This window comes from Colias croceus, chromosome 26 (assembly GCF_905220415.1).
Source record: "Colias croceus chromosome 26, ilColCroc2.1".
In the NCBI taxonomy this organism is placed as follows: Eukaryota; Metazoa; Arthropoda; class Insecta; order Lepidoptera; family Pieridae; genus Colias; species Colias croceus.
In genome coordinates this window covers 5,477,929-5,504,448 of record NC_059562.1, presented here as the reverse complement: position 1 = coordinate 5,504,448, position 26,520 = coordinate 5,477,929, and the positions used below count along the sequence as shown (strand labels likewise).

The 26,520-nt window shown below is 31.2% G+C and overlaps 1 protein-coding gene across 1 annotated transcript; it reads right to left on the bottom strand.

Annotated features, from left to right (window-relative positions):
* Nucleotides 1-15,707: 15,707 nt before the first annotated feature.
* Nucleotides 15,708-18,450, bottom strand: LOC123703542 (trypsin 5G1-like). Its single transcript, XM_045651596.1, has 5 exons — nucleotides 18,360-18,450; nucleotides 17,504-17,879; nucleotides 16,718-16,973; nucleotides 16,256-16,405; nucleotides 15,708-15,886 (listed from the first exon to the last, which is right to left on the bottom strand). Exons 1-5 carry the CDS (start codon nucleotides 18,412-18,414, stop codon nucleotides 15,731-15,733), a joined length of 993 nt encoding a protein of 330 aa, XP_045507552.1. The 5' UTR covers nucleotides 18,415-18,450; the 3' UTR covers nucleotides 15,708-15,730.
* Nucleotides 18,451-26,520: the final 8,070 nt, after the last annotated feature.

Here is a 26,520-nt window from a genome sequence, read left to right as displayed (position 1 = left end):
TTGTTATAGATGTGTTTAAAATATTATCTCCAGTTTTAGCAAAGGATCACTACATAGTATAAAACAAAGTCGCTTTCTCTGTCCTTATATCCCTATCTATGTTTAAATCTTTAAAAATACGCAATAAATTTTGATGCGGTTTTTTTAAATAGATACAACGATTCAAAAGGAAGGTTTTAGTATACAATTTATTAGGTATTAGACAAAGCGGGCGAAGCCGTGGGCGGAAAGCTAGTACCTAATAAAAAACAAAAACAAAATTTCTCCTAAAGAGCCCCTTAGAACGATTTACGGAAAGCTAGTACCTAATAAAAACTCCTAAAGAGCCCCTTAGATTGATTTAAACAATCTTGACAATTTTTTAGTCGTTGATGATTTCTTTATTTGTTGATATCTATTATTTCGTTTTAAATTAGTTGTAATTATGATGCCGCAAAAACAAGATAAACTTCTTCATATTTTATTTGCTTCAACAACAACAACAATCTCTTCGACAACAATTCAAATCGATCAAGAAACTTGTGAAATATTTCGTTATACGCAGGCAATGAAACCTTTTAAATGTATTAGTTCTGAGGATAGATGATTATACCAAAAACTTTATTTTTAACTTCAAACTAGACTTAGAAGATCTTAAGTGGATTCTAATTAAAGATATCTTTGGCGGTTCCTTTCATCTACTCTCCCTAGACTGTTAGTATCTGTTAGTGTATGTTTTATATTTCTAGTTCGATTATGATAGGTTATTCCGAAGTTATTACATAGTTACATTCATCTTTGAAAATGTGTTCAGCTTCAAAAAAGTTTAAATTCGTTTTGAAAAGTTCTGACTTCCGTTGGAATAAAATGCTAAGCCGGTGTATCGATACAATGACTCTACTATTCTTTTTTAAAATTCAAACTTCCAATCAAACGCTTTACAAAAGTGTTAGAAATATTTGTTTGAATTGAAACGTTTAAAATTCCCATCAAACTTTACTTCAAAATAATCATCAGTGCTAGTAACACGTAACTAAATAATCCCAATCATCCCTCACAATGTATCCAATACGCATACAATAAAAATGTCGAAGCGCAGACCTTTGATGATGGCGGCCGAAAATTTAAAATTTAATTTTAAGCATGCCATAATGAAAACCCATCATCGCTGCAAGCCCCGCCATAAATTCCGAACACGCAGGCGTTCCTGATAGAATTTAATACAAAATCGGCTGAAATCCGCCATATTGATATATACATTTTTTCCCCCCGACTCCCAGCCTCCCTACATAATTGAGCGTTGTGAAAACTATCACATTGGTAAATGACGACCCCCCTTCCTCCCGCAGTTTTCCGACTACCCGCAATCAATAATTTGGCTGGGCAATGACTGCGATGACTCGGGCATGCGCACTGCACCCTCCTCGAATCATCGGCAAAACCTGAACTTGACTTGACGAAAACGAAAGTTAGGCGAATGTTTCTATGCCATTCTTGGCATCGGATACTACACACGAGGTGTCGTTTACGCTTCAAGAAATTTAACTTTGACACACCGTTTCAAGGACGGCATTTTTTCGCTCGTCTAACGACAATTTTGACGATAATGACGATAAGGACACATTACAACTAGAAATATATGATAATTTTTATAGACAATCATTAGGAGAAATTAAAAATAATGTTAATGAACATGATAAAATAATGAAGGTAGTTCAGTTGAGTGCTAATGAAGTTGATAGCACCGACGCTACGGGAGTGTTTGTGAGTGCAAGCGAGATAGAAACAGGACTTAATTTGAGTCGGCTTCGACATGGACGCTCATTATAAATCCGGAATAATGCTCGCAATATTGAAAGAATTGCAAATATACAACAAAAGATAAATAACTCTGAAAACATGTAAAACTTACCTTGAAAATGTCTTCTATTGGTAGAAGGCTTGCTACGATAGTTTCTTCTTCTCTTGAAGATTGTCGGTCGGTAGTTTGTCGTTTTATGGTATCTTCAGTATAATAGAATTCGTTTTTCTTTGTATTGTCTTCATTTATTGTATATATCCGTGTATTTTTATTATTTTAAGCCCGTACAATTTTATATAATATATAAAAGATTACAGGTATAGAAATAACAAAAACATTTAACTAAGTCTTAATATTAATTTACTTTTAATTTTGTACTATTAAAGAAATCTAGAAATTGATTCAACAGGTAGGTAAACAGTTTAATTTAGATATTTTTTGTAATTTTTTTTTGGCTTTTTTTATCTTACCCTTTTTACTATTAATTTAAGGCCAATTTAAGGCACGAGAATGTTTTGTTTAATTTGTCTTCATCTTCCGTACAATCTGGATCGGTGGATGAAATTGGTCGAAAATTTTCCAAAACTTATTTGCCAAAAGTCTCAAATATCACTTAGCCTTAATAGTAGTCCAAGTCTTTCACTAAATTACTTTTCACTATATATATGGAGAGTCTGTATATAAAAATCAATTTAACTTAATCGTAAAGTTCCAAAAATAACCAGGTTGTTTAAATGTACTTAAAGAACTGAAATGCTTAAATTCTCTTTTCTATTGTTTCCTTGTAATAACGGTTGATATAAACGTAAAACTTGTTCTATTGCGAAAAAACGTGTTTCTTTATCGTCAAATGGCTGTTGTTGTTATTTGTTTTTTGCTAATTTCCCCTTTGCTATAAAATTTTGGAGGTTTTTAGCTTCTTGCGCATTTAACTTAGTGTGATCTGCATGTGTGGAGTCTACTTCGTCTTCTTCTTCCCTTCTCCATGGATCACTGGTTTCTTCTTATTGTAAGAGATCAGCGGCTCCTCCCGGATGGTTGCAGATGTTAGTTAGCCCTTGTACAACAGATCCAAGTTGAGCTGCCTCTCAGTTGCCTTAACACTAGTTTATAGTTTACAAAATTAATCCGGTGTTGCTTTCTATTGCGTTCAAGTGTTGCTGATTTCTATTGATTAATGGAATCACTTAAAATCTATGATGATTATGTGAAAAAACTGAATAAAGTCTATTGCGTAAAACTATCCTCTTGAATGTGTCAGCGGGCGGTGACTCGGACGCATGCGCGCGATTTTTCGAAAAATTTTGAAAACCAAAAGATTGGTATATGAAATTTTCGATAATTTTTTAGGCCGGTTTGAAAGAGTTTTTTTTTTTTTTTGTTTATTTTTTTGAAGTATTTTTTGCGCGGTAGGTTTTTTTGCGCGCTGCGTAGGTGTTATACACGCGTTGTCATCAGCCACGCTAGGCACACTGGCTGAGAATTGCATAGTTGCTGCAATGGTGCCTGAAGCGGTGGGATGGGGAACCCCCTGCCCCATCCCAATGACTCGCGTACACCTCGAAATCATCAAATAATGATTTTGTGTATTATAAAACTCTACATATATAGCGGGAAGGAATTCAATTTACGGACTGCGTGTGTATGTGTGCGTTTAGTTTAAACTATTTGTTATTAATTCTAGCGAAGCATAAATCGATTGGAATTTTGTTATCTCATCGAAATTATGTTTGAATATTTTGAATAATTTCATTTAATTCTGATCCGCCATTTTGTTTAAAGCCGCTCTTGCTACGCATGGACACTTTTTCAGTTTGACTTCCATTTTGAAAATTTAACGATACAAATTTTTATAACTAAGTACTGATGGAAATCAAACTTATTATTCAATAGATTAAACCGCTAAACCTAAACTTAAATACTTTATTTAACAGAAGATTTAAAAACGTTTAGAAATTGAAAGGCATTTTGTAAGCAACATATACTGACCTACCTCAATACATAGGTTTAGACGAGGGGTCTGGTATTCAATTACTAGACAAATCATATATTCAAAGGGGTCGTCGGTTCAATTCCTGTTGGATACAGTGCAGTTTTATCACAAAAGATACAGTTTAATTGCAAGTTTTGATAGTGATTTTCGTGTGGATTTCCTTTTGCTAAAATATGTAGAGTCGAGAGACTCAGAGGTTTCATTATTTTCCAATTTATTTTTAACTGAATGAATATAGAGGTATTTAGATACATTAGACATATTTACAATTTCCGTGATTGTAATACAATCACGCCATAAATAATGAACAAATTTCGATGAAATTTGATATATAGAGTAAGTACAGTACCCATATGCGAAAATCGATCACGTTTAGTCTGTTTTTTTAACAGGATTCTTGTAGGTAATCTTGTAGGTAAATAAATAAATAAATAGCTCTATTTCTTACTAATGTGAAAAGAAATTCCAAGTATAGTTCGGTAAGTATTTATTTTAAAACCACGATATTTCTCTGTAGATATACTTACCAAGGTAAAAAATATGTATAAAAACTATCAAACATTAAATATATCCGAGTCTTTACCTACATGAATTACCTAAATGCTATAAACCATCCATTTTTTAATTAAATATAACAAATGAAACAGAAAATTTATAAAATCCCAAAGCAAGCCCGCGTTAAAAGCCATGTACATTTGTATCCGCGGCCATCTTGTATGCATTAATATATAATATGTTAGTATTTTGCGCAGATTTCGCGGCGATCCAACGATTAATATCGCCATTACAATATTGTTATATTCATCATTCAGTATATAATGCTTTTGTTCTGAATTCGACTCCCGGTTGAGGTAAAATAATATGGAGTTTAGTTTTTCTACTACCCTAGGTTTTAAGCGTTCTTTTAAGCATTGTTCTTGCTATATTTGGTAAATATTGATGTTGGTATAAATAGTAAATTTATGTAGACACTAGCTTCCGCCCGCGACTCCGTCCGCGCGGAAAAATTAAGATTTATTTGTTTCTACGTATTCTTCCGGGATAAAAAGTAGGTATCCTATTTTATGCCCAGGATAATAAGGTATAATTATACCAAGTTTCATCGAAATCGAACCGTTACTTTTCACGTGATGTCTGAACATACAGACAGACAGACAAAAATTTTTTTAATCACATATTTGAGTTTGGTATCGATCCAGTAACACTATTATTTATTTTTTCAATATTTTCAATTTACAGAATTGACCCTTCTACAGATTTATTATATATATAGATTACTATATTAATAATAATAAAGAAATATTTCAGAACATTTTTACGATCTGATAGCATAGGAAGCTTTTCGCTTGTGTTAAGGAAACCAATTTAAAAAACATACATACTTATTTACCTAGATAATTAACACCCATATTGAGACTAATTTATAACTAGCAATTGCCTGCGGTTTTGCTTGCGTATTATTTGGATACAGAAGTCGTTGACCCCACAACTATGTTTCATACAATTTCAGTCAAAACAGTTCAGCAGTTTTGGATCGATGATGCAAGTAATGTACGATACAGACTCTTATTTTACTTAATGTTTTTAATTCTCTTTTCACAGGAAATAAAGTTGATTAAGGGTCCACATCTACCTGCTGGTGAAAGTTTCGTCAAAATCAGTAGACCCAGTCATTATCCACGACGAGCAGACAGATAGAAAATGGTCTATATTAAAATTTGATGATGATGAGTTTTGTAAGCTTCTCATATTGTGTTTACAATAATGAGAAGCTCTGAAAGAAATTTGATTGATAACGTTTCATTTCAACTTACAGAAGAAATGTGGTTTTCTGTCTCTACATCAGAAATAAACTTGATTAAATCTAAGAAAACTTGTTGTTTTATTTTGCCTTGAACATTTAGCCTTCTTATTTTTGGTTGGTCAATGACGTGGCGGCTGAAGCGCAGCGTCATCAAATTGTCAAGTGAAAAAACAAAGTGTAGATCCTGTTTTGAAATTGATTTACATACATGCAATGTAATAATTAAAATTATAAGTAAGGATTGTATGTGATAAGACAGTTTGAAACATGTTTATTAAGACCCTAGCCGCTTGTTTTTCACCCAAGTTGACCTGGGATAAGAAATAGGTAAATAAAATGTATGGCCTATGCTTAAATCTGGTAGAGATGAAGCTTTCTTGTAGTAAATAATTATTAAAATCGATCTAGCAGTTTTTGAGATAAACGTTAAAGAATTAATTCTTGGTAGAGCTATCTTTACCTTATCTTTTTCTATAATTCTAATCATTGGTCTACATATGTAATCCAAAGAAAGAAAAGTTAACGTTGTTGAATAATCTAGTTTTATCTAGTATCAAGTTTTTGAAGACAGTACAATAATATATAGTAGTACCTGTAGTACATATAAGCTTCAATTTACCTTATATACTTATATAAAAGGAATAAATAAATATATAATATAAGAGCTTAACGCCGCGCATACATCACGTTAAGGTAAAAATTGCCCATATTAACTACGCAGTTCTATATCTAGATAGATTTTTGTATGTCTGTCCCTCTCTAGCAACTGCGCAGTCATGATGATGATTCCCCCCAGGGGGAGGGGGTGCCCCCACACTATAAAATACGTATACAAAATTGAACATCGATAATTACATTACATAGGGGTGGGAGGATTTTTCACTAGTATTTTTATGTTCAATCAACTTGATTGTGAAACTTCGACGTTACTGAATATTTATTTGTTTGTTTTTCATGTCTGTGTATTGTTAGTGTTATGAAATTAAAAGTAACTAAATATATTTTAGGTTCAATTACCAGCGTTAGGCCTTAAAGTAGTTTCTGCCAAGCAACCCTTAGTGAAAGAACAAAACATTTCAATATTACGATGAGTGTCGAAATGTATGTTACAGTCATAGCCCATTTTTCGTTAGAACGCGTTTCCCCTAGTTTTTGCTAAATTCCTTTGTTACAGAAAAATACTATTGAAAATGCATAATTACGAGAAAAGTGTTTTAACGGTAACGTAGGCATATGAAAGTACATGATTCTAAAATAATCACGTGAAATAAAATTTAAAACAGTAGTATATAGGTACTGTGTATGTTAGTTTCAATTTAACGAATTGACTAGATGATCTTTGATGCAATTTAATATAAGGTGAAAGGTGACATGCGACGTTCAAATTGTAATTGAATCTTACCGTGATAGGATTATAAGTTTGTATGTAGGTATGTGGTAATCTCCTGAACTAGTGATCCAATTGTGGATATCAAATTAATTATCTTTGGATGCGATACGAATGTTTTAGTGTGTTTGTATGAATATAATATAACTAGCTGACCGGACAATGGTTCTGCCTGGATAGCTTAATCATTTAGGGGTACTAAAAATACTTACCATTTTCAGAATATCCTAAGATAGCTGCAAATAAATATGAAATGTTTCAGAATTCTTTTTATGCATTAATTATGAAGCTACCTCGGCCTAGATATTTTATTTTTGAAGTTTTTATATTTCAAGGCAATACCTTCACGTCATGGAGTAAGGCAACGATTTTGGCATTTTTGAATCTTGCCAGAGAAGTTTTACTTCTGACAAGTGTTTTCAGCACACACGCTCTTTTGTTAATATTATTGTTTTTTACTACTGCAGTACCTACTGCAACAGTAGGGATGCAAATAATAAAAAACTTATTCAGTTGGAACAAATCTGTCTGCATAGGCCATATGACCCAGGGGCATATACCTCAATTCTGGATAGTTCCCTTTACCATGAGCGATATAATTAAACATGAGTCTATTACGCATACGATTTTTCTTTAATTTTAAGCTTAGTGCCATTATTGGTGTAACCATTATTTTAAGGAATAGGGAAAACTTAATAAATAAAATTATACTTTAACCTGTTTCGATAAGAACTAAAAGGTACCTACTATTAGGTATATCGGCTTTTATATGTATGCATCTATTGATAAATATTTGAAAAATTTTTTGAATGGAAAAAATTCATTCTCAATACTATAGTACTTTTTTTTCTTATTGACTAGTCTCTAGATCAAATCTTTTCAGGATTTTAATCGTAACGAAGTAAAAAGAATTTCATAATTATCATTTGTCATTCTGTTATCAATTACCTTAGTCTATAATACCTTACGTCTTAATATTTTCAAAAAGGGGATTCGTTTTTTATTTTTATACCTATTTAAAAATAAATAAAATATTATTTCTTTCATAATTGTTCTGCAAATCTCTAAGTGTTGGTACCTACCTAAGTGTCGACTCTACATATTCCTGAACGCCTGATCAATTTGTATCGTAGTTTTAGCAGTTAGATTTCATCTTCAAGCTTAACCTAGGCGCTTTAATAATTCATAATATATTGCTTAAAATGATTTTTTGTTACAAATGAAGTAGACATTACATAAGATAGAATAAAATAAATCCTTTAAATACTCATAAGCAGACATTTTTTTTAAATATCTATGTTATTAGAGGAAGTGGCTGTAATATAGGTATATGTTTTTTAAAATATAGTGATGTTGACATTAGAATAATTATTATAACAATTTGTTGTTATCATTTTTTGTGATTCAGTAACATATTATAATATAGATAATTAAAAAAAATATCACATAAATAATGAAATAACACTTATAATATTGGATATGTAGGTAAATAGAGTTGATACGAGATGTTAGTTAGTTCGTACTAATATTTTATTATTTTCTATAATAACATTACTTAAGAGTCACAGTTGCATGCACAAAACAACATTAAAACAAAAATAAAACACATTGTAATGAATCAATATTAAAGTTTATTAATTAAAAATATTGAGAATTTTCATAACGAGTATAAGACACCCTGGCTTTATTCATCTTCCTACCCTGCATTGGACTCTACATCGGCTCTACATAATATAAGCACGTCAAAATTCTATTCTATCCTACTAATATATATGTATTATAAATGCGAAAGCTTGTGAGGATGTGTGTGTGTGTTTGTTACTCTTTCACGCAAATACTACTGAACCGATTACAATGAAATTTAGCACACATATGAAGGGTAACTTGGATTTACACATAGGATATGTTTTATCCCGGAAATCACACAGGAACGGGAACTATGCGGGTTTTCTTTTGAAAACGTGGGCGAAGCCGCGGGTGAAAATCTAGTTCTATTCTAATTTCACCCTCTAATAGCGTCAATGAAATACTAAAAATAATGCTAACTTAAATAAGTAGTTCTTACTTAAATAGAATAATAATAATTAATCTCTCTAATTTTCATCAGATATTAACGGGAAAGTTTAATAAAAACATATACAGAAAAATAGGTACAGTAAAACATTCTCGTCTTTTTTGAAAGCCATTTAAAAATAACTTAATTTTACAATATACAACATAAAAATTATTAACATTTTAACATACAACTTGATATTAAAATGAGTAAGACGAATTCAATTTTACTTTTAAACAACTCAGATTCCCGTGAACCTTCTTATCCATATTCTAATATTAGGGCTGGATACATTAGTGTAGACCCCTGGTGTGTGTCGTCCGCAGCCGTACCCGAAGGAAGATATACCAACCAATTGACTATAGGACACTGCACTGCCACCACTGTCACCCTGTAAATGAAAAAACCACATAAACTTATCCATCCTACTAATCCTACTAATATTATAAATGCGAAAGTTTGTATGGATGTATGGATGTTTGTTACTCTTTCACGTAAAAACTACTGAACCGATTACAATGAAATTTAGCACACATATAGAGGGTAACTTGGATTAACACATAGGATCTTTCACGTAACAACTACTGAACCGATTACAATGAAATTTAGCACACATATAGAGCCGGGTAACTTGGATTAACACATAGGATAGTTTTTATCCCGGAAATCCCACGGGAACGGGAACTATGCGGGTTTTCCTTTGCAAACGCGGGCGAAGCCGCGGGCGGATATCTAGTACTGATATAAAATAATCCTTACTGATAATATGTATCTATAAAGCTGCTTTGTATTGAACACGCGATTAGCAGGAATTACGGTGTAGTAGTAGGTAGGTACTTGGGGCCATATTATTATCACCTCTTATTCCCAGTCAGTTTACAGTTTACACTGTGTACTGAACTGACTGAAAAATTCTAGACAGTTCGCAGTTTTTTTTTTTTTAATTTAATAAAAGTAACAATTAAGTATCTCCTTGCTTGCGATTTTACGCGAACATTTAGAATTAAAATACTTTTAACGGACATCTCATTTATAAACCGTTAATGGTTATAGAAGCTTTATTTTTAGTAAAATCTGCTTTTGGAGTATTGATCATAATATTATGATTAAATACCACGATAGAGCCGAAATTTAGCTCTCTTAATCTGTATAAAGAAATATTCAACATTTGTGTAAGAAAATGTAGATATGTGTGTATGTAATCTATCAATAGGTACCAATATTATTATAACTTTAGTTCGAAACTATAATTATTTCATTATTTAATAGCAGTTGTGCATCCCGGTTGCGTCGGCTCATGGATAACTCTTTGCAAGATCATCACAATATAAAGAAATGCATAGTCAACGATTCTGTAAAGGACATACAGACAAAACAATCATTTTTTATACATAAATTATTCCATTCTATTACCTGACAAGCATCACCATGGCTGTCACCAGCGCAAAACATCCTATTTGTCAGAGAATTGTTGTACCAGTGATTTTGAACCGTCTGACATTGAGATAAGGGCACTATTTCAATGTTAACTCGCTGCAGGACCTCTTGGTAAGTACCCTGGAATGTTATTTAAGCATTTGTTTGGGGTAGATCATTATTTTATTCAATAGAAATGATTACCAGATACTTTATGACATGAATGATATTAATAATAAATAAATATTTAAGACAATTTTCACACACGGCACGATCTGATCCCATACTAAGTTTTCGCTTGTGTTATGGAAACCAGATGGCTGATACTACTATACTAATACTAATACTAAAATAAATGTACCTTTTCCTTAGGATATCCCCATCCACATACATTAACATTGTCACCACAAGCACCATCACTGATTTTTATAGCAGATACAGTCCTCCCAAATCTCAAGCCACGTTTTAGTTCCAATAGCTGAATGTCGTAGTCAAACTTGTGTTCGTAACCGTACATTGGGTGTATGTGATGAAATTCTATATAGATTTTTGGTCCTTTCTTACGATATTTACTGCCAACACGTATGAAGTCATATTCTGATCTAAATAATAGATTTATTAGTTTGAATTTAGTTCTTTTGGAGGATAATAGAGAATGCAAAAGTATCAAAAGTGTTTATACGTATAGTTGGAACTTGAAATTTTAGGTAGGTATGCTTTACATTGCTTTTTCTTAAAGAAATTATGAAAATAAAAAAAAGATTAGATTCATTATTATAATAAAATGTAATAATCAAAATATGTGTCTCTACATTGGGCTCTGTTACATAATTTTTTATATAGAGATAAGCAATCAGTCGTTTTCATCTCTGTGCCATATTATAATAACTAAAACTTTTCTAACAAGACTAGTTGCGCCCTCCGGTATCATTCTGTATGAACTAGGATAAAACCTAGGTATCCTATATTGTAGCGCCACCTACAGGTGCAACTATGAAACCTTTCACACACACACACAAAACAACATCAAAATCTATCCAGCTTAGTGAGTTCAATGACCCGTGCTTGTCGGGATTGTAGATAAGATTATCTTCTATAATACAAAAGACTATGTGGAGCCTGCGAATTCCCCTGCGTAATGAAAAGTAATATGCTAATTCATTGTATATCTGTCTGTGTAGAAAGTTTTATACGAAACATAAAAATTAAATCAAATAATGGTATTTCTAATAAATATATAAATAATAAGTTTTTGCGTTAAACATTATTGCATTGATTTATACTACCTTTCAAGTTTATAGTTTATAACAATTAACATGAGCGAGTATGGTAGCATTAAATTTTTGCGTAGGTACCACGCAAAAAAATTTCAATCAATGATGATACTACTTCCCTCTTCTATCGTTAAAAGAAAATATGCCGAAGAAACTTCTGCAATGTCCTAGAATCAAAAATCTTGACTGGACCTTCGTCATCTTTGTGGATATGACAATTTTAAAATTCTAATTTTAAATCTGTTTGCTTGTAGTTTTGTCAAAAATAAGATGGTGATGTTAATGATGAAAATTAGGAAAATAAAAGTAGACAGAATATTTGAAACAACGTGTTTCATTTAGAGCTACGATAAAAAGTAAGGTTATATTTACAGCAATGATGATTATGATTTGTATATAGGTGAAAAATGAAAAATATTAATCCATATTATAACAATTGAAACGTGCATCTAGAAGTCTACTTGTGTAAATAAATATTTATGTTTGATTTATTGTAATCACCCGCAATGTGCACTGGTAAGCAGCCACTTCTTGTGAATGATGACAGCACCACAGACATCACCATAATTGGCTTGGTATGGGGCCTGGTCTATAGTTATGTTATGTCCTCCTAAAATACTGTCCATATTATATTATTCTAATCTATACTTAATATTATAAAGCTGAAGCTTCTTTGTTTGAACGCGCTAATTTTAGGAACTACTGATCCGATTTGCAAAATGCTTGCGGTGTTAGATAGCCTATTTATCGAGGAAGGCTAGATATTATTACGCTAAGACTAACAGGAGCGGAGCCATGCGGGTGAAACCGCGAAGCGCAGTATTTGCTAAAGAAAATATAAAGCGTACTAAAATCCTATTGTCTGAGAAAGTTCTTGATAATGATACCTATATCAATAATAATTTATATTCTCTAACTTTCAATATGACTATTTCAATTATTATGTTTTGTTTATGGGTGAAGTTTGTTGCTTACCTGAAATACTTTTTGTCGAGAAAACTACAATAAGATAACTTTTTGCAAATAGTGTGTACACCTATAATTGATACTAAAATTCTTAAATGATATTTGATATTTTTGCTAGCAGTACAAATAGGCCTCTGTATCAGGTGCTTGGATGCATGTAGCCGCACGTAATATGTAACTCCGTTTTGTTTTTATTTTTGTTAACGTATCGTTACTAAATTCTATGTATGTAGATACCAAAATCTAGTATTACTGTAAGTACAAAGAATAGTTCTGTTTCGATAAATAAATAAATAAAATACTGCCACTCACCAGAACACAATCACAGGGTGAAATAAAAGAAAAATAAATTCAAAAGACATTATCGATAAAACGCACGTAAAAATAAGTAGTATTTTTATGTATTTTTGAGATGGTACAACGAACAGACGTTCGTATATGTAAATGAGATTTAAATGCAAAGTTTACAGGCTTAGGTAATCCACATTGTGTTTATTTTCTAAGAAATTTAATATTTTTAATTATTAAAAGGTAACTCTACAATTTCGGGGCAAATGTAACTGGTAAAATACCTACTATAAAAATTGCTCCATGGTAAATAAACATTCAAGTAAAGACAAGTATCATAATTATCTACACGTTCCGTACACGTTTTGAATAAAAATTTAAGGCGAGGATTTCCGATTATTGCCCTTTTTTAGATTAATTATAAACAATGAAATATTCATTATTTTCGACTGGAAAAAATATATTTTACACACAAAGATCTATTTGAAGGCAGAGTGTCGTCGGTAACACGATATCAATTACTTTGTACGATCAAAAAAAATCGGGAAGTCAACCCGTTTTGCGCCGTTTTTTTCAATTTTATAGGTGTGTTTAATAACATAGACATTTTGAAAATGCATATTTAGGTAGGTATTACTATTACGGAGGGCAAAGTGTCATAAAATATTGAAGAATGAATATAGTTTAAATCACATAAAAAAATAAACCAAGATACGCGCGAAATCGAGGCCGCGCGGTCCTTCAAATGCCCGCGAGGCTTTGTTGAGGTAAGACCTGTGTCGAGTCGTGCGCTCACCGACTCCCGCCGCCGTGAATTTTTTTTATTTTATTTTATTTTAAACACTTTATTGTGCTGCCAACATAACATAAGTAGGTACAATAGAACTTAAACTAGTACAAACAACACAGAGGGCGGCCTTATTACTAACAAGTAATCTCTTCCAGGCAACCAACAGATTGTGTGAAAAACAATATTACTACAGCGGAGGTAGGTAAAAAAAAATAAAATAAACATAATTAGATGATATTAAAAATACATACACGCTAAAATAAGATATAATATACCATACCAAAAGATATATACATATACATAATAGTATTTTATTTATTTATTTATTTATAAATACTTTATTGCACTTAAAGATAACAAAACAAGAAATACAAACACTTAAATATAACTTACACTAAGTACAATTGGCGGTCTTATCGCTTAGAGCGATTTCTTCCAGACAACCTTTGGTACAATAGAGGAATAAATACCAAAATACATAAATGGGTAGTGCAATAATAACTATGATATTAGGATACACATACATATTATTTATATTGTGACATAAACTAAATAAGTTTTGTTAAAAAATTAAAAATAAATAAACGACAAAAGAGGGACAGTATAGATAATAACAGTAGAGGTACTCGTGTGTATACATGATTATTATTGGACCTCCCGCCATATTTGAATCAGTTGTTCAGACCATGAAACTGAACACCTTTTACAAAGAAACATGCACGAGTCGAAATGAGAAAAAATCCTTCCATAGAAAACTACTCGATCATGTGGTCGGTTTTGTATTGGAAGTCTGATTTTTTTTTACTTTTTAATGTTTCTTTGGAAAAATTGTTCAGTTTCATGGTCTGATCTGAACAACTGATTTAAATTTGGCAGGAGGTCCTAAAACCACCCTATATATCTACTTGTGGGGTGAAATAATTATAATGGAATATTTAATTCGTAGGTTGTCAGATGAGGCTAGAAAGTCTACACAGTGTGGACTTACTTTCAGCCAGTCCAGGGTGATCAAAATGTCCAGCCGGTGCTGCGAAATCGACAACTAAATATTTAAGAATTTTAAAAGATGAACTTAGATATATAACAATAACGTTCTATGATCATCGGCCAACATAAAGGATTTCCAATTAAAACCCAGCTACATTGCCATTATTGTCATAAGTGTTTATATACAATAAAATACTCAAGAGTATTTTAAAAGGATAGAGTATTAAAAGGCATATAAATATAGAACAAAAAATTGCAGAATTATTGCATTGGTTGCATTGCATTGCAGAATTATTTAACTGACACTCTGTTACTGACAACTGACATGTAAGGTAGACAATACTTAATTAATTTATGTTTTGACAAAACATGCCTTATTTAAGAATTTGTGTTTAATTTAACTTGCGTTGTTTTTGAAAAAGTGGCCAAGAGCATGTCGGGCACGACCATTCCGTAGTCATTGCATATCACGGACCTGCGAACTGCACTGTTTGCTATTAATCTTTAGCTTAAAAACCTACCTGCGCCTTGTTTATTTATGTTTAAAAAAAAATTTATAAAATTAAAATAACCCTTATTTCATTTTTGTATCCTATAAATAATATGTATTCATATTTAATAAATATATTCGAATTTAATAAATATGAAAGCCACTGATATTACTGAATATTTTATACTGTGGCGGGCGGCGGGGTCACGCAAGTTCATCTTAGACGCACGCGCGCGAGATATATTTCGCGCGTTCTGGGACAGCAAAAATGCCTAATACTCCGGAAAATCCTAGCCTTAAGGACAGTTGTAATTTATATCACCGAAAAACTTCCTATAAGTTTGAGGAAATATCAAAATTGGTTTAGTAGTTTTTTGAGATTTTTCCTGTACAAACTTAAACAAAACGTTATCTCTTTCCTCTATATTACCTATTAGATAAAAAATGAAACAGGGAAGTTCATTAAAAACAAGGAAAAATAAAACACATTACAAAACATTATTTAATCAAAATGCAAGTGAGTTATCTCCTTTATCCAGGGCCGTACTTTGGCGACTTTGCTGTAGACGCCAAAAGAGCCCGGTGTCGCGCAGCCGTAGCCGAAGGACACCATGCCTAGTAACTTGTCCTGGTGCACTGCAGGTCCACCTGAATCACCCTGTAATGTAGATAATATTAATTTTATGTATTGTGAAAATACTAAATGTAACTGTATATTCATTACTTTAAACCTTCGCACGTCCTACGCACATTATGTTTGTTGTAATGTTTGACACTAGGCTAAAGATTAATTTGTTTGTTTAATTTGTTTGATGATACATTTCCATCGCAATATTACTATGGTGATTACTTTTTTGAGTATGTATTAATTTTTAACAAATAGTCGGATATAAGAATTATGCCTTTTGAACGCCTGTAGAAATCTAATCCTAATTTTTTATTCAGTAGATTCATAAGTAGATAAATTTAAAAATACAATTTATATAATTATATACCTACTTATTAACAGATCCTTAATTCAAAATACCTGACAAGCATCCTTCTTCCCTTCAGAGAATCCAGCGCAGAACATTCTAGCAGTTAGAGACCCTCGGAAGTACGGGAACGGTACATGTTGGCAGTTCTCTTTGGAAATGATTGGTACACGAACTGCTCGTAGCACGTTGGAATATGGACCCTAAAATAATAATGACACGGTTGAGTTTTGTCAAATTAAAAAGGTAGTGAATGAATAGGCGAATGAATAAGCTAAAAATGAATAACTGATAAAAAAACACACTTTCAAAGTTTAAGTTGAACAGACTTTTTCATGATAAATCATGAAAAAATCTCAGGCTAAATAGAATTTACATATACTTATTAAAAAACAACAGTCGTTTACAAGACATGTTACTTGTCTGAAGACAATTCCCTTTACCCTTTTGGGTACCATTATTTATGAAAAAACAGGTTACAAAATTGACCAATTTTCTGTTTTAACTCTACTTACGTTTTCCTCCGTATTACCCCAACCAGTGACGGTAATAACTTTACCAATCACCATATCTTCTATATGAGCAAGTTTGATTGGTTGGATGTGGTCGTCGAATTTCAAAGATTCTTCCAGTTCAAGTAATTGAAAGTCAAAGTCAAAAGGATGTTCTTTTGTCTTAGCAGTCCACATTGGATGGATGTAGTTATTTTTGATCCCTATCTTCCTTCCTTGGTTTAGGTATTTTGATCCAACCCTTACGTATTCTTTTTTGCTGTTGCAAAGATAAGACTATATTAGACTTTGTTAAAATTTATTTATTTATTGTTAAGAAAATCTAATGGAATAAGCTAAACAATCCAAACAGTTATGGATGGATGGATAAGGTATCATTGCTTTAAAAAAATTAAAAAATATGTCGCGAAAAGCAAACTCAAATAACATATTAGCACGCTCAGAGCGCGAGCATTAGAAATCAATGAAAAAATCACAATCTTCCTACGCGACTATAATTGTTATTTCCAAAAATCCACCGTCACGTCGTACTGAATTTCCTAATCGTTGTGAAGTTTGTACTGAACATTAAAAAACAACAAGGAATACCTAAATAAAACTCTAGCACTGATAGTGTCAATAATTATTCACCAGCTATTTCCTGTTTAAAGCTTACTATTTGATCAGTGATGTGCAAAATAATGTTTGACGATCACTGAAGACATACTTTTCAAAATTCATCTAGCCTTATTTCCATAACACTATCCAATAAAAACCAATTTCTACCAATTTTGAAGGCATTATACTTACCCACAATGACCAGCCGTGATCACCCATCGTCTATCTATTATAGCTCCACCACAATTAGTCCCATAGGCCACATGATACGGATACAAACTTATATCAACTTCATAACCACCCACAATTTTATCTTCACCAAATAAATTAACTACATCATTGTCCAAACGTTGAGAAACTTCATATTTATCTAGCATTTCTCTGTCTTTGTTATAATCAAAACTATCTATATCAGGATGTTCTGTAGGTTCGTCATAATGTTCTATGTCTAATTTATATAAGTTATCTTTCCTGGCTATTCTTTTTTTGGGTAATAGTGGTATTCGGAGGTACTCTGTTCTCTTTGGGCTTTTTATTTTTGGTATTGGTATCACGAGTAAATCGTATTCTGGAAATAAATTGATGTTTAAATTAAATAGAGTCGTAACTCTTTCAGCTATTATTATCCTAATGTAGCTTTAAATTTAATTAGTTTGGAAATTAGGTACCTAAATAGACATAGTACTTGATCAAAATTTAGTAAAGTTCGTAAGTAGGTTATAAAATTTTGCACAAATAAAGGATTGCATCTATTGTTAACCTGAAGAAGACTTATGCTTATTGTCGGTGATATGATATATGATTATAATAATAATAGAGCCGGCCAAGTGACTCCCGCACGAAGGGTTCCGTACTACAGGGGGGCCCTTAATTTTTATTTTTATTTTTAGGATTTGTTGTTATAGCGGCAACGGAAATACATCATTTGTGAAAATTTCAGCTTTCTAGCTATCACGTTTTATAAGATATACAGCCTGGAGACAGACAACGAACTCTCAGTAGGTCCCGTTTTACCTTTTCGGTACGGAACCCTCAAAATAGGCATTACCTTCTAAATCAGCTGGCCATATAAATAATAACACAAACACAGAATATTTAATCATTTTTCCCTCCACGTGTTCCACTTGCACTATAACATCGCAAAAGACTTATTAATTCCTAACCTATTTTATTGTTATCGGATTTAATTTGGCGTGAAATTAGTAATTTGTTAAGAAAATCTTACACGTTTTATGCGATTTTAGAAATTAAAAGTTTCCGTGCTTATGACGTCATATGTTTTTTAATTTAATTTCTGATGAAGTTTTTGGTCTAAAAATTCTATTGGATATACATTGTTATGCATAATAACTGTAAATGTTACGATGTTAAAATGGATACGCAGTCTAGTTGTTATAAAAAAAATATGAGTTCATTTAATCAATCATCGTGTCTATTCTGCCTACTAAAATATAATAAATTTTACTTGGCACAAGCTACAAAATACAGACTTGTTTGCAATTGATTACAGAGCCATCTATTGATATTTTAAAGAACTAAGACAAATGCTTGTAACAGCGCCATCTATGTTTTTCTCAGAACATCATAAATGTTGCACATTTTTTACTTATTTATTTAAAATGTTTGTTTTTCTTTAAAGAATAAGTTTTATTGATTGTTAAAAATATTTTTATACTTAGCAATAATTATTTTATAAGGCATCTTCTAGAATAAGAATTATAAATTTTATTACATGTGGCGCCATCTATTGGGGAATAGCAGTAATAATAGCTATAGAAAATTTTGAATTGGAATTAAAAATATATAAATTAATACAGTAATTATAATAATAAGCTAATAATTATAACTCGAGATTGATTTTTTGATATGATAGAATATTTTTAAATCTAGTATTAACCAAAAAGGTAGGTATAACATGCATAGTCGAGAAGTACTTAGGTAATTTTTCGTGCAGGAATTTTAGTGAAAGTGAGGATCTTACTAAAAAGAAAATAAGTACCTACAAATAGCCAAGTAAGTTTGAATAACGCATACCTAGTTACGTGATAAAAATAAAATTACTCAATCGATTTTCATTAAAACCTTACGATTTCACTCTTTTTACTTTATAGGTAGGTATCTAGTACCTATCTAAGTATTATAACAAGCTGTAATTCATATTTCATACTATCTACAGTATTAAAATTGCAAATTGAATGTAAAAAAAAACACTAGATACATTATGGTTACCTAATGTTTAGTTACGGAGCCTACATAATAATAGTACAGAATATTTTGCTAATTGATCCAAGACAACCAGAGGGGCATAGGATTTATTTGAAACTAGCTTTGCACCCTTTTCACATTATTATACGATAACTTCACCATACACTTTAGTAAAAGTTAAATTTTCTTCACTTCTGATATAAGCTGCATCCCTATTTCAAATCCAAGTCTATATCTACACGAATTATTATCAAAATCGGTTCAGTGATTTAGACGTGAAAGCGGAACAGAAACAGAGTTTACCTAGGTACTCTCGCATTTATAATTTTAGTAGTTATCTACCTATTCAATTCTTCCTCTACTTAGCTATTAAATATCTACGTAAGTACATAATATTATTTTTGACAGTAAAAATATTATATACCCAGGTATTCCTAGAAAATCGTATGTAGGATTCGAACCCACATCCTCTATATAATAGTATCTTACGTTACAATCTGCACAGTGCCTAATCATGTATTTGGTTATGAAGTTGTTTTAAATATTCATCACCGTAATGGCATCCCATAAGCCTCCCCTCCTTCACATAAGCTCAAAAATATTGTATAAAAATAATTCTTGTATTTTTTTGGAGTGATAAAAAACAAAATTTTATTAATATTTTATATACTATATTTATGTAATATAGATGTAAATAGTAATGTAAGTAATATCCACGTAACATCTTGTTCTTTACTTACCAAAGAAAACGTAATACGTACCTATTCCAAAGTAGGTATGTCTCCTCCTGCTCCCTAGATAAAGAATATAGCACAACAGCAAGCTCAGTAGTAGTTAGAAGTTGGAACAAACTTCAATCAAAACGTCGAAGGTTCGATTCTAGATATGAGCGTGCAAGACATTATTTTTGCATTTAGGTACCTACATACCTATCTGCACATTATCACTCCAAACGATGGGAGAAAACATATCTTAACTAGGCAAAATAAATGAAATTTTATAAACTTTTATTTATATAATATAGTTATTTATTTATTTTATTTTGTTGAACAATTTATTACACATATTATTTTTATAAAAACTTAAAAGTAAATACTAAATCTCATAGTTACAGCTTTAATATGTGTAACGGGCCTTATATCACTTATGAAATAACTGAACTACAAAGCTTACGTTAATAATGTGACTCCTATCAACATCAACACGCAGTACTTGTCTAGTATGGTTGCTTATATCTGTAAGAAAATAAAACGAAGGTAGGCTGAATTGAAAAGGTTACTAAGCTTAAATACCTAGTAAAAGACAGCAAAATAGTTCGTCAATCTGTATGTTACAGTAATAATTTGAAACAACTGGACATACTTATTTCAACACGACTTCTACGAACAATCATCTTAACCCGCGACTTGGTTATAAATGCGTAAATTCTGACATTAGACTGGTTTATTTTTAAACCATTCCTACGTGACGTAATTATCTTTCATCTTATTTTTAAATGTACCTGACTAGACCTTGATAGGTTTTATTGGAACTATTACCTACTTTCCTACCAATTAACTGAAAAATCATAAACTCCAATACCTTATCATACAAAAATACAACACAAAAAGTATATTCATATCGCATCGATCAATAGAACATAAGAATCCGCGATACCCCCAAGTAAATAAGAGGGGGATGAATACATAATGAGATTCGCCCTAGCCGTCCGTTAATCAAAAACTGCTGCAAAGCGAAAGACTTAAGAAAATGGAAATTTTCCAACCCTCCTTTTTCCTGTTAAAAACCACCCGCTTCGCCTTCGGGAGGCTGGCCAACCCTCCAGGGCTAAATTTATGTGGATCATTATTTTTACATTGCCTCTTGTGTAATATTATGTATTTTTGGTATAAGATTTTCTTATAGGAAGGTATATTATGTTAATGGAATGTTATTTTGTGTTTGTAGTAATTCCACATAATATATAGTATATAATATAGTACCTACTTAACTTGACTAGTCAGTTTTATTAGTTACCAATTATAAAGAGAAACAACAATAATAATTATAAATTTATAAAAAAATAGAAAAAAATTCAATCACGAGGCGGGATTCCTGACCAATTCAGCCACTCGTGACCCGCCAGAGCGATCGAATTTATTCTATTATTTCAGTTTTATGTGTCTAAGGGACACACCGCGCGACATCTATTGAGATGATTAACAACCATCTCAACGTTTTTTTTTTAAATAACGTAGAGTCTAGTAACGTTATTATAATGCCCAATAGTTTCTTACTTAAACTCACAATGAATCTACCAAGTAGTGATTTCGTTTGGTGTGCATATAGATAATGCAAAAGAAAATATGTTAATCAATTTTGAAAGAACCATTTAAAAAGCATATTTTAAATGTATTTTAAAACCTAAATTAAGTAAATAAAATTAGACTACTTATTAGTAGTTAATAGTGACGAAATGTATCTTATTATAGTACGGGAGCTAGCAACGTTTAAAAAAAAGTCATTTTAGTATAGTTGGGTTTTTGATATACTGTTTCTCTTGCTATTTCGGTTAGAGTCCGGGCTGTCTGGCTGGCCGCAGTGGTTGCGTTTATTAGTGCGCATCTTATCTGCACAGGAAAATATCCTTAATTTAAAGTCATTTTTTAACGCGTAATTTTTAATCTTTTGCCTTTAGATAGATCCATCAGACATAATTTTTTTATTGCAAGACGTTTTTTTCGTTGTAAAATAGGTGCCATACGCAATTTTTATTTCAAAATAACTAAAATGTCATCGAAATAAGTGAAATTACATCAACATGAGTCCGCTTAAAAGGTAAGTAATAACTTTATTATTTATATTATATTATCCTTTTTTAATACTTATATTGAATAATTAGTAAACTAATATTTTTAATAGATGGTTTCATATTTATTACACTTTTGGGTATAAATATGAATTTGATGATATTTGTATTTTCTAGTGTTTTATTTTACGCGAATATTATACATTTTGAAATTAAAGACTTGGGAAAATAATACAATGAATAAATCGCGTTTAAAATCCGTTAAAAAGTCTTTAATTTCTTGATGATATTTGGTTTTTATCAAGTTTACATTAACGTCCTATTTGAGGTTCGATGGGAAAAAGGAGGCGATATGGTAGATTGTTGCAAAAAACTGTAAATAGTAAAATGAATATTATATATAGTATAAGTAAAACAGTGATTACTTATCCTTCACTGGGACTCATGTTGATGGAATTTCACTTATTTCGATGATATTTTAATTATTTTGAAATAAAAATTGCGTCTGGCACCTATTTAACAACGAAAAAAACGTCTTGCAATAAAAAATGTATGTCTAATGGATCTATCTAAAGGCAAAAGATTAAAAATTACGCGTTAAAAAATGACTTTAAATTAAGGATATTTTCCTGTGCAGATAAGATGCGCACTAATAAACGCAACCACTGCGGCCAGCCAGACAGCCCGGACTGTAACCGAAATAGCAAGAGGAACAGCATATCAAAGAACCAACTATACTAAAATGCTCACTTGTCAACGTTGCTACCTCCTAGAATATTAGAATTGTTTCAATACGAATCAATTTGTACCTACCATATTAGAATTTTCTCCTTATGAATATATAAATATAAAAAAAAAATATAAAAAAGCCGTCTCCACATAACCCAGCCGCCTCCGCCTGCACCACCCGTCGGCAGCCGAATGCAAATTTTATAACACAACGCCCGTTTCTTATAGGCATTGTCGTAAACTCTCTCCGTACTTGCTTAGCTTCGGTCATTTGTTCTGATTGCGCTGCTCTCTTGTTTTTATGTGCGCCTGGTACTTTGTTTAATTATGGATGGAGGTTTTTAAATAATTCAGTTTATTTATTTACTAATAAACAAATTAATTATCTGTTAATTATATTGACATTTTAAAAATATGTAGGTATAGGCACAGTATTAAATAACTCAAAATGGTGTAACATTCTTATTCAAAATTTTATCCTTAACTACGCATAAATGATAAATGTTACCTAAAATAAAACACTATCTATAGGGTACATAATCATATAATCGGAAGTCTATCAATTAAAATTAAATTTCATTAGGAAGAGTTCAAATAAATTATCTCTATGAATATTGAATAATTGATTACACAATATTATAGTCTTGATACATAAAACTGCGTATAAACATTTCGTTTATATATAAAAAAAAACGTACCTACTTGGGTAATCTAAAATCTACGACACTTTACATTAGTGATAATTTTAACAATATTAGGTAAAATAAAAAGAGTCTGATAACAACTTAAAGTTAAAATTCATCAATTTTAGATGCCATACCATTAAAAATAATCATTATAAAACTCATAAAAAACTCGACTCGATTCTATCGCAGTCGACGTTAATTCCAAATATTTTTGCCCATACCTGCCTCCCCAAAGATAAGTGTAATAAAAGTTTGGCTAATGTGAAAACTTTGTAATTTTATCACCATACGTGATCTCGGCTCCAGGAACGCTCCAACTAACGTTTTTCGAACAAAAACTGTAATTGTCTGGAGATGGAAGATTAACCACTACCATTTGTTTACGATAGGTAGAGTTCTTTTTTGTTTATAATTTTATGCACACTGTAATGTACAATTTTTTACTATGTTATATCTGAAGGTGGCTTTTTGGTTCTGTTGTTCTATTGAAAACTGAATTCGGTTTACCTACCTATCAAAATATTTTTTTTTTACCACAAGAAAAATTACTAAATACATAAGAGCTTACAATAATAGATGTCTTCTATGTTCTAATCAGATATTTCTAATAAGAATATTTGAATAAAGACCTAAAGTCTAAGATCTTGTTAGAAATAAATATTTTCTGTAAGAAATTAAATTTAAAGGTAATGAATGTTTAAGTACCAACTAGTACCAACTACTTATATAACATACATTTTGTAACACGTTGTGATTTATTAGAATACATTTATAATTATTAGGTATAACGTGTTATATGTATAATGTTAATCATAATGTGTATAATATATTTATTAGAATCTGGATCGAGTTTTAATGGTAATAATGATTTAGTCTAAAAACCAGTGTGTGGTAAAACCTATCGCTTTTTGATAGTTACATTTACTTTGTAATTTGGTCTCAAACTGATAAACTCTTATATTTAAATAATTTTATATAATCTCATCACTCATAATTAATTTTATATATAGGTATAAAATATAAATAGTAATAATAAATTGTGCTCTTATTTATTTGTTTTTAATAAAAATAATGACAACATGTAAACTGGGATAAATTTGTTCGTTTAATAAATTTTATAGTTATACTTATACACAATATATTCGAGTTATCTTTTCCTGGTTGATGAGTAGGTACCTACTGAGTAGCACCTTGTCTGAAAGCAAAAGGAAAGTTTTAAGGAGGTAAATATAATAATATTTTAATTAATAATTGTGCGTGTTTAACTTTTATAAAGAATTCAATCACTTGTAGGCTGTAGCTAACCGATAGGTAAGATTAACATACTATTTAAACTATTAATTAATACCTACCTACCTTGTCTAGAAATTGAAAAGTCAATTGAATATAAAGCAACTACAAATCCCAAAAACATTGAACATTAAACTTAAAATAGATAACGAACGTTACAACTAAATAAGTAGATAGTTATCTCTATCATTTTCTAATTAAAAATGTTTGATTAAAATCGTGTACTCCGATAATCAAAATAAATAAACAGCAAACAAAATAATTAATACACACGTAAGAAATATTATTAAGAAAATTAGGCATATAAAAAGCTACCGAAATTATACTAAATAATTAACCCTTACACCGCCGTCCCACGGTCACAAAGGCCAAAGGCCAAACTAGAAATCTAAAACTACAAAGAATAGTGACACTCATTAAGTTTTCCTAACGGCAGCGCCGGCATAGATTAAACCCTGAAAGCTCACATTTGCATAGAAATTAAAATTTACCTGAAGCTAGTGGACCCAAGTATACCTTTGACGCACTAGAATCGCTTTTATTTGAATTCGTTGAAGATTTTAAGATTTCGCTTTAAACAGGACTATAGAACATTCATTTATAATTACATAAACTGATTATAATTATTAAAAGAGGAAGTTTTATTATAGCATCAAACATACAATAGTGACAATACGAATATACCTACACGAGGTTTATTTTCATACCACTTATGGCAGCGTATATTTTTGTGGTATACACGGTACGTATACCTACTTTCCTTTCTATAAAATTATTAATCTATATTCTATAATAAATGTCTATTCCAAATATGTAATTATAATTACTATCTACTCTCAGATTTACTTGGATAAACTAATAAACAAAGTGCGTGCTAATTACAATGGACCGCTATAAGTAGATTGTCTGCTCTATGACAATTTTCTTCTTAATCGTATCAATATTAGGTATGTAGGTATACAGTATATTATAATCTAAATAAATGTAGGTATATTAATAACAAAGCATACATAAAAATAAACGTACGTAATTAAACAAAACTCTTTAACTGCACAAAAAATCCCCTTCAACGACGTCACCTTATAAATACAAAAGGAAATTATATCAAAAGTTCTTAAGGTATTCGCAAAAGATATTTGGTAGAATTAAAACAACAGTGCTCCCTCTCACACCCGCGGGGTGGGGCCGACCCCTCCAAGATGGCTCCTTTTAAAATAGGGTGGCCGGCAAGGCCCCTTAGAATAAAAGTGTGTCGCACCTTAGCGCCCGAAGTGGGGGGTTTTCTTTGTTGGCAATTCAATGGCTGTTTTAATGACGTTTTTGCTCGTATAATGAGATTTTTTGTCTCGTTCGCGAGAGTTTATGTGTAAAGTTTTTTTTTATTTATTAGCAGATATTAGATATACATACCTAAGTCTTATACGATGCATTCTGCTATTCATTGAAATTTTATTGTATAGGTTACTACCTACCTACATTACATAATATTATTATGTTTTGTATGTTGTTTG

What these genes read in the sequence shown, in the direction of transcription:
- LOC123703542 (XM_045651596.1), bottom strand. Translation starts at nt 18,414, where the DNA reads ATGATTAAATATTCTGTGTTTGTGTTATTATTTATATGGCCAGCTGAT. An exon ending in ATGGCCAGCTGATTTAGAAG is followed by an intron (nt 17,880 to 18,359) that starts GTAATGCCTATT and finishes ATTTATTTCCAG; the next exon opens with AATACGATTTACTCGTGATA. An exon ending in GGGGTAATACGGAGGAAAAC is followed by an intron (nt 16,406 to 16,717) that starts GTAAGTAGAGTT and finishes TTATTATTTTAG; the next exon opens with GGTCCATATTCCAACGTGCT.